The sequence below is a fragment of the Ornithorhynchus anatinus genome, chromosome 1, assembly GCF_004115215.2.
Source record: "Ornithorhynchus anatinus isolate Pmale09 chromosome 1, mOrnAna1.pri.v4, whole genome shotgun sequence".
Taxonomy (NCBI): domain Eukaryota; kingdom Metazoa; phylum Chordata; class Mammalia; order Monotremata; family Ornithorhynchidae; genus Ornithorhynchus; species Ornithorhynchus anatinus.
In genome coordinates, this window is record NC_041728.1 from 4,256,212 (window position 1) to 4,270,080 (window position 13,869).

The 13,869-nt window shown below is 47.4% G+C and overlaps 1 protein-coding gene across 2 annotated transcripts in view; it reads left to right on the top strand.

The window, feature by feature from the left end:
* The window catches only part of ARL15 (ADP ribosylation factor like GTPase 15), a 389,668-nt gene extending 380,823 nt beyond the window's left edge, over window positions 1-8,845 (top strand). For both annotated transcript variants that reach the window (XM_029066937.2, XM_039910995.1), the window contains one exon: window positions 6,161-8,845. In XM_029066937.2, coding sequence (XP_028922770.1) covers window positions 6,161-6,313 — 153 coding nt within the window. In that variant the 3' untranslated portion in view covers window positions 6,314-8,845. The remainder of the gene's footprint in view (window positions 1-6,160) is intronic.
* Window positions 8,846-13,869: the final 5,024 nt, after the last annotated feature.

Sequence of the window (13,869 nt, forward strand, 5' to 3'; positions counted from 1 at the left end):
TCCTCTGTCTGGTTGGAAGACAAATATCATGCGCAAAGCCTTCCTCGCTCTAGGTAATAATAATAATAATAATAATGGTATCTGTTAAGCACTTACTATGTGCAGAGCACTGTTCTGAGAGCTGGGGTAGATACAGGGTAATCAGGCTGTCCCAAGTGAGGGTCACAGTTAATCCCCATTTTACAGATGAGGTAACTGAGGCCCAGACAAGTTAAGTGACTTGCCCACAGCCACACAGCTGACAAGTGGCAGAGCCAGGAGTCGAACCCATGACCTCTGACTATGAAGCCCAGGCTCTTTCCAGTGAGCCACGCTGCTTCCCCTTGACTGGCCCGAGAGCCATGGCTGCGCCGGACAGCTGGACTGTGATGTAATTCTCCAGAAGCCGTTGCGTAGCTACCCATCTTCCTCTCTGAGCAACCACCGGGAGTTCGAAGGGAGGGATAAGTGTTCCTAAAAAGAGAAGATTTCTGCCAGATCGGGCTAATGATCTCAAAGCCCTTCGCAGGTTTTCTCTTGGTGGAGAGCCATCAGCATTTGACAAATGGGATGGCTTTCACGAAGAGAATGCCTTGTGGATGGGCGGTGTGGTATTATGTCCATCTCCCCCTCTAGACATTAAGGTTCTTGTGGGTGGGGAACGTCTACCAACTCTGCTGTATTGTACTCTCCCAACAGTGCTCTGCACGCAATTAGCGCTCAGTAAATTTCATTGATTGGTTAATGTGTATCTTTGGGAAATAGGAGGGAATTTGTGATACTGAGAAGCAGTTGCATCTGCCCCTAGAGTATACTTTTTGGAAAGCCTCTGTATTCAGGAAAAATAATAATAAAGATTGTGGTATTTGTTAAGTGCTTACTATGTGCCAGGCACTGTACTAAGTGCTGGGCTAGATACAAGATAATCGGGTTGGACACAGACCCTGTCCCAAAAGGCTCTCACAGTCTCAATCCCCATTTTACAGATGAGGTCACTTAGGCCCAGAGAAATGAAGTGACTTGCCTAAGGTCAAACAGCAGACAAATGGCAGAGCCGGAATTAGAACCCAGGACCTTCTGACTCCCAGGCCATACTCTGTCCACTAGGCCACGGGGCTTCAAGGACTTAGATGTGATGATCAAAGGGCCGATCTGGACTTCTTTGGTATTTTGGGGCTGTCGAAGCCCAGTTTGATATCTTCACTGTAGGTTTGAATTTGGAATAATCTCCTCCATCGTAATTTTCCCCCTCTAGACTGTAATTTCATTGTGGGTGGTGAGTGTGTCAATTTATTGTTATATTGTACTCTCCTAAGCGCTTATAGTTGAACACAGAAAGCACTCGATACTATTGAAAGAATGAATACCTACCAGTTATGGACCATTAGCCCAGGGAGTGTACTAGGTGTTGAATAGGTGGAAAGTCATGAAATCTCCAGTTATTTGACCATATTCGTGAGCTTCGCACCACCAGGTTCTTACTTAGGCTTTATTATTCTGCTTTGAATTCCACCTCCTATCTAACATCCCAAAATAGCAATTATTGAAATGCAATCCTCAGCCATTTTTAATTTATACTAATAACAATAATAATAATATATTCAGTGCTCATGGTGTGCCAGACACTGTTCCGTGTGCTGGGATAGATATAAACTAATCAGTTTAGACATAGTCCCTGTCCCATTTGGGGCTCACAGTCTTAATCCCCATTTTACAGATGAGGTAACTGAGGCACAGAGAAATGCAGTGATTTACCCAAGGTCACACAGCAGACAAGGGGTGGAGCCTGGATTAGAATCCGGGTCCTTCTGACTTCCAGGCCCAGGCTTAATCCACTAGACCACATTGCTTCTCATGCCTCCATTTCCTTCATACGCAAAACGAGGATAATAATCCATCCATCCCTACCTCACATGGATCGGGGGGACCTAAATGAGAGAATCGATTGGAAAGCGCTTCCGGCAACCAGAAGTGCTGGGCAAATTTGAGTTGTTTTTCACAGAACACAAGTCTCAGCCTAAATCTAGGTTTAACCCTTTCCAAGGAATGGACTTCCCAGCCTCATTTCCCTGAAAATCCTTTGCCAGTGACTGCCAGCCTCACCCCCGTGTTAGGTCAGTGAACTAACAATCCTATAGAAGCAGCATGGTGTAGTGGCTAGATCCTGGGCCTGGGAATCAGAGGTCATGGGTTCTAATCCCGCCTCCACTTGTCAGCTGTGTGACTTTGGGCAAGTCACTTAACTTCTCTGTGCCTCAGTTACCTCATCGGTAAAATGGGGACTAAGACTGTGAGCCCCATGTGGAACAACTTGATGACCTTGTGCCCCCCCAGCACTTAGAACAGTGCTTGGCACATTGTAAACACTTAACAAATACCATCATTACTATTATAATTATTGTTATTATTAATGCCACCTCCACCACTTGTCTGCTGGGCGACCTTGAGCAAGTCACTTCACTTCTCTGGACCTCAATTCCCTCATCTGTAAAATGGGGATCGAGACTCCCAGCCCCACGTGGGATAGCGACTGTGTCCAACTCAATTTGCTTGTATCTGCCCCAGCGTTTAGAGCAGTGCCTGAAATATAGTAAGAACTTAAGAAATACCGTCATCATCATTATTTCAGGCCAATTGTACACCGGCACTGAGGGTCGTGGGTTCTTTCCAGGGGCTGATTTGCTGCTTGTCTTCTCAGACAGTCACTCATACTAGGCTTTGAAGCATTCCTAAACTCACATCTTCTCCAAGAGGACTTCCCTGATTAAACCGTCTTTTCCCGGGCTTGTTCTCCCTCCTGCCTCATCTGTGCACTTCAGTCAATGACCTTTGGACACTTCATTCAGTGGTATTTCATTCATTTGAATATATTTATTGAGCGCTTATTTTATTCAGCGCTTAGAACAGTGCTTGGCACATAGTAAACCCTTAACAAATGCCATTATTATTATTATTATTCAGAGCATTGTACTAAATGCTTGGGAGAGCACAGTATAGCAATAAGCAGGCACTTTCCCTGCCCACAACCCATTCCCTGCCCACAACGAGTTTACAGTCTAGGGGAAAGCCCTTTGAGATGGAAGGACACTTGATATTCACCCCTCTTCCTACCTTACAGCACTTTACGGGCATATCTTTAAACGCTATATTTTAAATTATCTATTCATATTAACGTCTGTCTCCCGCTCTAGACTGTCAGCTCATTATGGGCAGGAAGCATGTCTGCTCATTCTGTTGAATTGTCCTCACCTAAGAGCTTAGTACAGTGCTCAATAAATATGATTGATTGATTGCTAGGCTCCGGCATTTCCACACAGATTCAACAGCTTCTCGAGGCCATTCCTGATGCCCGTCAAAGCTAGGGGAGGGAAGTACGTGTTTTGCTTTAAGCGTAAACGCTCGTGGGAATATGTAGGTTGAGAATTTCCGCTTAGGAGAATTGGTGGGCAAATTGCTTAAGTTTACGTACCGCCCTGGATATTATTGTATCTTGTGACCAGAATGCATCCACTTCCCTCAATTCCCACAAGCCTCGGCCTTTTCATTTAGAAGGCTGATATCCGCTGCCAACATTCCTGTTGGCAGAATTTGTCGTAGAAATTTTGGCATATTTGTGGCTCTTTCCTTCTGAATGTGGAAAGCTAATATTTCTTATAAACATGCTCTTCGGAGAAAAGAATGTGCAAACCAAACTTTGTTTAGTCAACATGTTTCTAGTGTGTTAAAAGCGATACATGTAATTAGAGCGATTAACACCGAATGATACCCTGTTTTGGAATGTCCTGAAGTTTTGACGGGCTTTTATTTTATTTTTTTTTTTGATTGAATGTTAACCAAGGAAGACCTTGGAATTTTTCCATGGCTCATGGTTTAGTGAAATATCTTGATCAGTGGTGCTTTTGAATAGTGCCTCTTCTGATGTTCTGTGTGTTGTGTTTCTCTCTCACACACACAGATGCACACAGACACACACATTGCTTAAAACCTTGTCTAGGCTGCAATGTTCAACGTTCTTCAGAGAAAATGTGAATTAGTGAGCTCAGACCAGTAACCCATTTCTCATCAAACTTCCACATGCTTAATGTCGAGTTCCTTAAACCTGGTTCTCTTCAGTAGCATCTTTGGCATTTCCGCAAGTAAAAATAATAATTATTATTATAGTATTTATTTAGCGCTTACTGGGTGCCAGGCACTGTACTAAGCACTGGGGTGGATACAAGCAAATCGGGTTGGACGCAGTCCCTGTCCCACGTGGGGCTCACAGTCTCCATTTTCCAGATGAGGTAACTGAGGTCCAGAGAAGTGAAGTGACTTGCCCAAGGTCACACAGCAGACAAGTAGCAGAGCCGGGATTAGAACCCAGGTCCCTCTGACTCCCAGGCCCGTGCTCTATCCACTGCATCGTCCTGCTTCTCAGAGACTGGCCACCAGTTGGTAGCAGCAGTCTGTTATGGCAGATGATGCCAAAACTATAATGACCCAAATCCATCTGAATGTATCTGGGCATTGGTGGTGTGGCAGAGTCTTAATAGAACACGTCAGTCCTCTTTTGCTCAATGCCAATAGAGAGAGAAGTTCCCATGCTCTCTGCAGACCCTCCGATCTTCATCCTCCCCCATCTTCCCCTTCTCCCCCCCACACACACACAAAAAAGAAATTAGGCACCAGAGTGATTTCCTCTGAGAGTCCAATATAAGACCCCTTCTGTAATCTGGAAGGAATTCCCTGGGGTCACAGAAACAGGTGCTGGAAATTTGGAGAGGTTTTGTTCGTTTGGAGCTGAGTTTTGTTCGAGCTATCTGTGATGTTCAACCGACCCTTAGCCGACAGCCAAGTTGATTGCATTTTGATGTTGCCCACCTATTCCGACGTGCAGGGGGATCTGACTGACAGTTTTTAGAGATGGGATAAAAAAGCCCGGGGATGTTTCAAAGCTGATGACCCGCCTTATTTGGGCTGGTTCGCGTCTCTTTTTGAATCCTCCTTGGGCTTTGCTCCGGGCCCTGGGTGGGAATGGCGGAAATAGTATTTACTGTGCTTGGATCATGTGCAGAGCACTGTGGTTCTCTCCAGGGTGGAAATTATACACGATCCCTGACTGTCATGGGGGAGAGGAGGCTGGGGAGAGACCCAGGAGGGAAGATAGAACAATAAAGCTCTAAAATAACGTAAGAATGCCCAAAACAAAATGAAAAGCAGTAGGGTACTATGTCAGAGGAGCAGAATTTCAGCAGTCGTAACGGCAGTCCTGGGGAGCCCCACCCCAGCCCCCCAAAATCTCTGGAGCCCTCCCGCATTTTGCCGAGGCTTCTTGCTACGGTTGCTTCAGTCCTGACCCTGTGGGGTGGCGTGAAGCGGGTCTGGTTGGAGATTATAAACTCGTTATAGCCAGGAAACACGTCTGCTAATTCAGTTGTGTTGTATTCTCCCAAGCGCTTCGTACAGTGCTCTGCACGTAGTAAGCCCTCGATGAATCCCAATGAGTGATGAGATGGTAAACTCCTCGAGGGCGGGAATCGTGTCTCCTGAGTCTATCGTAGTGAACTCTCCCAGGCGCTCAGCAGACTATATGCTCCTCCAGGGCAGGGATCATGTCTATCAACTCTTGTCCTCTCCCAAATTCTTGGACCATTCATTCGTTCGTTCATTCAGTTGTATTTAGAGCTTACGGTGTGCAGAGGACTGTACTAAGCGCTTGGAAAGTACAAATAGGCAACAGAGACAGTCCCTACCCAACAACGGGCTCCCAGTCTGGAAGAGAGGAGACAGACAACAAAACAAAACAAGTAGAAAGGCCAGGACCAGTGCTGTGCCCACTGTAAGCACTCAAAAAATACCACCGGTTACGGACCTGCAATTTTTCCTCTGGCTGAATCGACACTACCAAGCTGAACCCGGTGAAATGGTGGCCCAGAGAAATGAAGTGACTTGCCCAAGGTCACACAGCAGACAGGTCTCTGGGCCTCAGTTGCCTTATCTGTAAAATGGGGATCGGCTACCTATTCTCCCTCCTACACAGACTGTGAGTCCTGTGTTTGACAGGGACTGTGCCTGACCTGATTGACTTGTCTTTACTCTGGCGCTCAAACTGCGCTTGACCTGTAGTAAGCGCTTCGCGGAGACCGTACTGATCATCGTAAAAACAACGCATTTATGCTTTTATATATTTTTAATTTTTCAGATCAAAAAATATTTGGAACTAGAGCCCCTTGCTCGGGGAAAGCGTTGGATCCTCCAGCCGTGCTCCCTGGATGACATGGAGGCGGTAAAGGACAGCTTCAATCAGCTCATCACCTTGTTGGAAGAGAACGCCCTCGAACCCGTCAGGATGTGATAGCCGCCGGAGGGAACTGGTCCGGAGACCGTCCTCTCCCCGCCCCCAAAACCCCTCCCTCACGGAGTCTGGAAATCGGGGCGGGAGAAAAAGCCATCTCGATTAAAGTCGGGAGCACCTAATGCAGGGGTGGGGGACTGGTCTCACCGTCGACCGCTGATTTGGAAGCTCTCTTCTCCTTGGGCCTTATCCTAAAATGGAGGGAATCTTGCCTCCCAAGACCCCACTTGAGACCCCTGAAACCACCCCCCTCTACCACGTCTGATTTTCTGAAAAGCCGCGTATTAGATCCTCCTCGGGCGGGGCGTAGTATTTTACTTCAGATACCGACCGTGGTATGAAACAGCCACCTGTGTCTAATTTTCGGAAAAGCCGCCTATTAGAACCTCTCTGGGAGCGGTGGAGAATTTCATTTTGGATCCCTTGTGCTCCCCAGAAGTGACTTGCAGGTGTCTTACGAGCGAGGAAGGCCCAGTAGGGCTAGATTCCCTGTGAACGCCGGAGTCATTTCCTCCGGTCGATTCCTCCTGGAGTCGAATTCTCTCCCCCTTTTTAAGTCCGAGACCATTGATTTCGGGTCTGGAAAGGGCGAAAGGAAATTGAGGCCCAAACCTAGCCTGTTCAGAACAGTACTGACCACGGGCTTATTCTCCAAAGGTGACCCATCCTACCTACCGTCAGCCTGAAGCGGCAACGTAAATAGATAAGGTAGTGTTTCGGAAAACTCACAGATGGGTGGATGAGCGTGACCTTTTTTTTGGAAAGATGATGAAAAAAAGAGCAGCCAAATTAAATGTATTTTAAGCTGGTGCCAACTGAAATTCGAGCATGGACTGTGGCAGATTTTTCACTAAGAGATGGTCTGTGGCGTTCATTCATAAAGCGCTAACGACTTTTAGTGATGTCCTCCAGCGGCTCAACCAGCAGTTAAGATCTGTCAGTGTTTCTATTGCAAACCTCTATTTTCAGGGGTCTCAGAGATTTGCTTTGAGCTGAATATTAAAATACAATTTCCCACCTGCAATTTTTGGAAGCCCTTTTTTAAAAAAAACTCCTTGTAGCTTGCAATCAAATTGCAGTTGAAAAAGGACCAGGGCTCTGAGCCGTGATGCCTTTTGGCTCTTCAAAACCCGAAAACAGATTTATGGGTTTTATTTGGTGTCTGGGTTTTTTTTGTTGTTGTTGTTGGGGTTTTTTTGTTGTTGTTTTTTAAAAGATGAGCGTCTGTACATCTTTGGTTCCTGATATAGAGGGCCACCCTTTGGCCACTTATCATTTGTGTTCAATGGCTGAACTTCGATAAAGCCAGTTACCACATCCGAGCGGTGAAGAGTTCTTTATCTATAGCCTCCTTTGCTCCGTGATACCTCATATCTGCTCCGGGCGTCCCACTTCGGACCTTTAACGTTATCTGAATGTCGTTTTTGTGGTTTAATAGAGTTTTAGTGGATTTTACTGACTTGTTACCTTGTAAACGTTTAAATACCTTAGCCTTTTTTTACGGGAGTGAAAAGATTCACGGCCATTCGTATCCGATTTTCGACTACGGTATTCTGGGATGTTTGTAATACTGGGCGATCGGTGAGCAGCACACGGTTTCTACGGAGATGACTGATAAGCCGGTTCATCGCTCCACCTTTTCTTCGTCTCCATCGTCTGAATGGAAGTCGTCCGCTCGCCAGGCAGTGCTTTCTCAGCAAGTTCATTAAATGTGTACTATTGTCTTTTTAAGATACCGGGTTTAATGGTCCTAAGCCATCTGCTAAACCACTTCCTGTGCGTGTGTGTGAGTGTGTGTGTGTGTTTTGATGTGTCTGCCTGTCTCGGGCCTCTTCTCAGACCCACGACTGTCTGCAGCGCCTCAGCCGTCAGAATGAAAACAGTATCAATCAGTCCCCAACAACAGCTGTTTTTGACAAGTTTCCGTCTGACGCCTAATGCTTGGCAACTGTCAAATCGGCTCCCTCTTTGTCTAGCGGCTCCACGCCCGGCCTCTTTGACGCTCCCGTAACGGATCCCGTCCTTGTAACTGGAATTTGCCTTGTTTGGGAAATCCGCTTTGGGTGTGTGTGTGTGTGTGTGTGTGTGTGTGTGTGTGTGTGTGTGTGTGTTTGTGTGCACGTCCATCCCCGATCCTGTCACTCGCCGTGGAATGGAGCCACAGGTGTCTCAGTCCCCGTTATTCAGGGCGGCAACCGGAACGAAAATCGGGGAGGAATCGTTACGTCTCGCTTACTTGCCTCTCGCCGTATTTATGGACGTCTCCGAGTTTTGTACCTTATTCGCTAACGCGGTCGCCTCTTTTGTACTGGCAATTAATTTATATTGCGAGTTTGTATCCACTGTAGTTTACAATATCGGTTGCTAGTTAACTGCCATATTACCCTGCCTTTATACTAAAAATACAGCATCTATACTTAGAAGTTGACCAATTCGTGTGGCCAGCGGCCAGGCAAGAGGAACTTGTACTGTCTGTGATTTATACGTGATTTCCACTATCTTCAAATGAAAATAAACGTTGAATAGAATTGATGTGCCGAGCCTGCGACTCTTTTTCAGACGGAGCATTTGGGAACTCGAAAGTTTCCGTTTACATTCCTGTTGCGTATTGACGCAAACTCTTCCAAAATAGGTTCTGGAGTCTCGAGCCCAAACAAATGATGAATTCACATCTCCTTTGAAGTGACCGGGACCAAGCCCTAAAAAGAAAACACGTTAGAAGTACATCTCCAGTCGGCTTATCTTTGGAGGTAATTTACTTCCATTCAAGACATTCCTTCCAAAGGGCTGAGCAGAATTATAGTGCTAATGTAAAATGACATCATTTCATTGAGGTATTGTTTTATTATATCGTATGTCAAAATAACTTTCGAGGAGTGCCATGGTTTGGGAGGTCACAAGAGCAGAAACTCCTTCCCCTAGTGTAAATATACTCTGGGAACAAGTAAATATTTTGAAATGGCTTTGGGGAATTACTCTATGTGTCCTGGTTCTGAAACCAGCTCGCAGGGGAGAGTAATCTTTAATAAATAAAGAAAAAGCCTCTTATGGAAGAGGAAAAAGAAATCAGGCCGCAGTGTCCATGTTTGGTTTTGAGTGTAGCCATCTGCCGACTTTCCTATTGGACTCTCCTTTTTTCCTACGCAGGCCTGCTCCCCAAGAACCAGCCACTGGGCTCCGGACCCCCATGATCCAATCCCGGTTTCCAGGGAGGGCTCTTACCATCCTCGAGACCGGCAGCTCTCTGTGGGCAGGGAACGGATCTTCCAACGCGGTTCTGTTGTATTCTCTTGAGCGTGGGGCTCGGCACGCAGTCAGCGCTCAATAAATACCATCGACGGATTGATGGATGATCAACTTTCCAAGGAGTCCCAGACCCACCCGAGCGAGTGTGGGCAGAATTGTAAGATTTTAAAGCAAATGGTTTGGGCGAGGGGAGGGTTGTTTTTTCGGTCGGTGGTGATTTTTGTGTGTGTGAGAGAGAGAGAGGAAGAGAGTGTGTGTGGGTGAAGATTCCATATTCAGATTTGAATGGAAACCAAATCATCTTGCCTGGCCTCATCGGCTCCCTAATTTTAGGGAGAGTTTTGCATTAACCTCTTGATCTTACAGTGCCCACAGAAAGGAAGAGTGTGAGGGAGGGGAGGATGGAATTATCCTATGGAGATCACTCATTTTTCAATGGTTTTGAAAACAGGATATTGAGTGGGGAGATGCCCTCAATTTCCTCACCCTGCGTCTTCTTGCAGGGCCCGCCCCGGCAACGGGGAGGTCGGAGAAGGCCTGGACTTCACGCTGTGAATCCCTTCACCACATGGTTGGCTAGGGGTTGGGGTGATGGGGGAAATGGAGCTCCAAAGAAAGTTCGCAGCTTTTGGTCCCATTGAGTCGTGGTGAAATGATTTGCATATTATGGGTCAACTGTTTTCACACTTGGTGGAGAGAGAAGGAGGGTTGGAGGCTGGTATGGGGGGTGGGGAGGAGCCTGGGTCCTCCCCTGTGGAGTCGAGACTCTGGAAAAGAGTCCCCCTAGACTGCCCGCTTCGACTGGGAGTTCAATCGCTCCTCCTCCTCCTGAACCATCTACTTTGAATTAAGGCCCTTGAATGCAAAACTTTCCACCTACCTATTGCATCGTTGGGGCTGGAAAATATGAGTAACAGTGCTGAGGGCCATCCGGTCATCAGGAGCAATATCTCCCTGATGGGACTGTCTGGAAAACAGCACAAAGGCAGAGGGAAGGGGGTGTGGTACAGGCACGGAGACAGCAGGAGTCACGGCCCCAAGCCGGGTTCGGTCTGCTCTTATCAACAATAACAACAAAAGAAATGTTCTTAACTAGCACGCAGGAAAAATGGTGGGCAACCAAGCGAAACTGCATCCCAAATCCCTTTCTTGTGTGACCTTGGGCAATTCACTTCCCCGGGCCTTGGTTATATTGGTAGTAAAGTGCTCTGCACACAGTAAGCGCTTAGTAAATACAGTGGAGTGAATGAATTTGTAAAATGGGGATTAAAGACAGTGAGCTCGATGTGGGTCGGAGACTATGTCCAAAGTGTTTTTGCTTGTATTCCCCCCCAGCGCTTAGTACAGTGACTGGCACATAGTAAGCGCTTAACAAATACCACAATTATTATTATTAATTATTATTATCGACACATGAGTCACTCAGAGGATCCCTCTGGTCCCTGAGCCGAGGGTCCAGATCGGGACCGGTTTAGTCCCGGAACACCTCAGGTGGCTAAATGGGAGCTGGACATGGATGACGGTCTCTTCCTTGCCTTCTCCGCTGAGGGAAGTGAGATGGATTGTATTCTTTTGGTTGACTTTCACCTTGGGCAAGTCACTTCACTTCTCTGGGCCTCAGTTCCCTCATCTGTAAAATGGGGATTGAGACTGTGAGCCTCATGTGGGAAAGGGACCGTGTCCAACCCGATTTGCTTTTATTCACCCCAGGTCTTAGTGCAATAGCTAGCACATAATAAGAGCTTAACAAATACCAAAATTATGATCATTATTATTATTACCTGCCCCTCTACCTCCCCAGCATGGAGCTTCCCCCAACCTGGAGCTGACATCTGGCGGGAGGGATAAAGAAAGACTGGTTTCAAGCCAGGATTGGGCTGGGCTCTTTATGGGTGCCATGTTTCTGTTCAGTCTTTTTTTTTTAATGGTATTTGTTAAGCGCTTATTATGTGCCAAGCATTGTTCTAAGTATATGTGCTGGAGCACATACAAACTAATCAGGTTGGACACAGTTCCTGCCCCACATGGAGTTCACGGTCTTAATCCCCATTTCCCAGGTAAGGTAGCTAAGGCCCAGAGAAGTGAAGTGACTTGGTCAAGGTCAAGGATTAGAACCAGGTCCTTCTGACTCCCAGGCCCGTGCTCTATCCACTAGGCTACGCTGTTTCTTCTGTCATCAAGAGAAGCTCCTGTGATTCCTCTGTTCTCTGAGGCTCTCAGCAATCCCTGTGTGGACGACAGTGCTCCTTCCTAACCGAAACAACCCCCTCTTCTCCCCTCCCTCTCCCTCACCGGTCAAGGAGGTAAGTTGGAAGAAGAATCCCCCGTGGAAAAATTCTCCAGGATGTCCACCCGGATAAGGGTGGCACAGATCGGAACTGAACCACGGGTAGGTGTCAGGGTTCCGGTGACCAACTGCGGGGAAGCAGCGTGGCTCAGTGGAAAAGAGCCTGGGCTTCGGAGTCAGAGGTCATGAGTTCGACTCCCGGCTCTGCCACTCGTCAGCTGTGTGACTGTGGGCGAGTCACTTCACTTCTCTGTGCCTCAGTTACCTCATCTGTAAAATGGGGATTAACTGTGAGCCTCACGTGGGACAACCTGATGACCCTGTATCTCCCCCAGCGCTTAGAACAGTGCTCTGCACATAGTAAGCGCTTAACAAATACCAAAATTATTATTATTATTAGCCTCATGAATACATTCGTGATTTATGGCAAACCAATCTTATCATCCAGACTCTGAGATCCGTCCTTTCTTAAGCAGGTCCCGTTCTGGGCCAGATCAGGACGCTGCCACCCAAATGCCAAAGGAGTCTCTGCAAAGCACCCTGCCGATTCCACCTATGGCCCAGAAACTTTCCAGTAGGCAGTTGGTGGAACTCGTGAATGGCAGCTCCCTTGGGGGCAGAGATTGGGTCACTTGGTTATTCTGTATTTTCTGAGGACCTGGTACAGTGCTCAGTAATAGAGAAGCAGCATGGCCTGGTGGATCGAGCCCGGGCCTGGGAATCAGAAGGACCTGGTTTCTAATCCTGCCTCTGCCACTTGTCTGCTGGGAGACTTTGGGTAAGTCACTTCATTTCTCTGGGCCTCAGTTACCTCATCTGTAGAACGGGGATTAAGACTGTGAGTCACGTGGGGGACAGGGACTCTGTCCTGCCTGATTAGTTTGTAACTACCCCAGCGCTTGGAACAGTGGTTGACACGTAGTAAGCGCTTAACAAATACAATCATTATTATTATTATTATAATGCTACTACTACTACAGGGAGGGTTCACCTAGACTCTCAAGTCTCTGAATCATTGGAATGCCGAGCTAAAAGCGCTCTCACTGCGACGGACATCTTGTCCAGACTCCAGACAAGCTTCGCCAGCGAGCTTTCGTCTAGCAAATAGCCAGGATAAGGGGTGCCTCGGGCTCACCTCCCGCTGAATTCCCGAGGGCTGCACTGGACGCTGAAGGGTGATCCTGACGGCTGCCCAGATAGGAGCTACTTCCGACCCTTCCTGGAAAGACGTCGATAGGGACGGATCGATCCCAACATCCCCACGCGTCCAGCTCAAGGGAAAGTCAGAGTCACGGGCAGCTTCTGATCAGTCAATCGGTCAGTTGCATTTATTGAGCGCTTACAGTGTGCAGAGCACTGTACGAAGTGCTTGGGAGAGTACAATACAACAATAAACAGGCACATTCCCTGTCCACCATGAGCTTACGGTCTAGAATAAGGCCAGACAAGGCCTCTTCTATAGGCAGCCGGCCGGTCTTTCCGTGGATTGCCCGTGTGACGCTCTTCATTCAAGAAAGTCTCTCTTCAGACTCCGGGGGAAGCTATGGGGTTGCTGTCCAAATTCCAGGGACCGGTTTGTCGACATAATTATCGGACCCTTACGTCTCGGCCTTGCTCTCCCACTTCACCCCCCACGGGCCCCGGGTCTTCTCGACGTGTTTCCGTGATGGCAGTGCTTCTGATTTAGGATGTTTGAAGTCTATGAGAAGGCTGACTGTGGCCATTAATAAAACTAGAGCACAAACCAAACATGAAGATAATTCTTTAGAGAAAGTTCCTTAGCTCCCCTCTCTAAGCAGTCGGCCCACGTTCCTTTCCACATATGGGGTCCCATAAGATGGTAGGGCTTCTCTCGGGGCCCAAGTAACAGACATAGAGTGAAGCCCCCCCACCCAGAACACAGAGTACTTAGAAATGCAAAACGAACCCCTTCTGATCACCTAGGGTCTTCACATCTTCTCTGAATTAACAGGGATTTTATCCCATCTCAGAAACAGCTTGGGCTCATCCTTTTGTTTGTTGA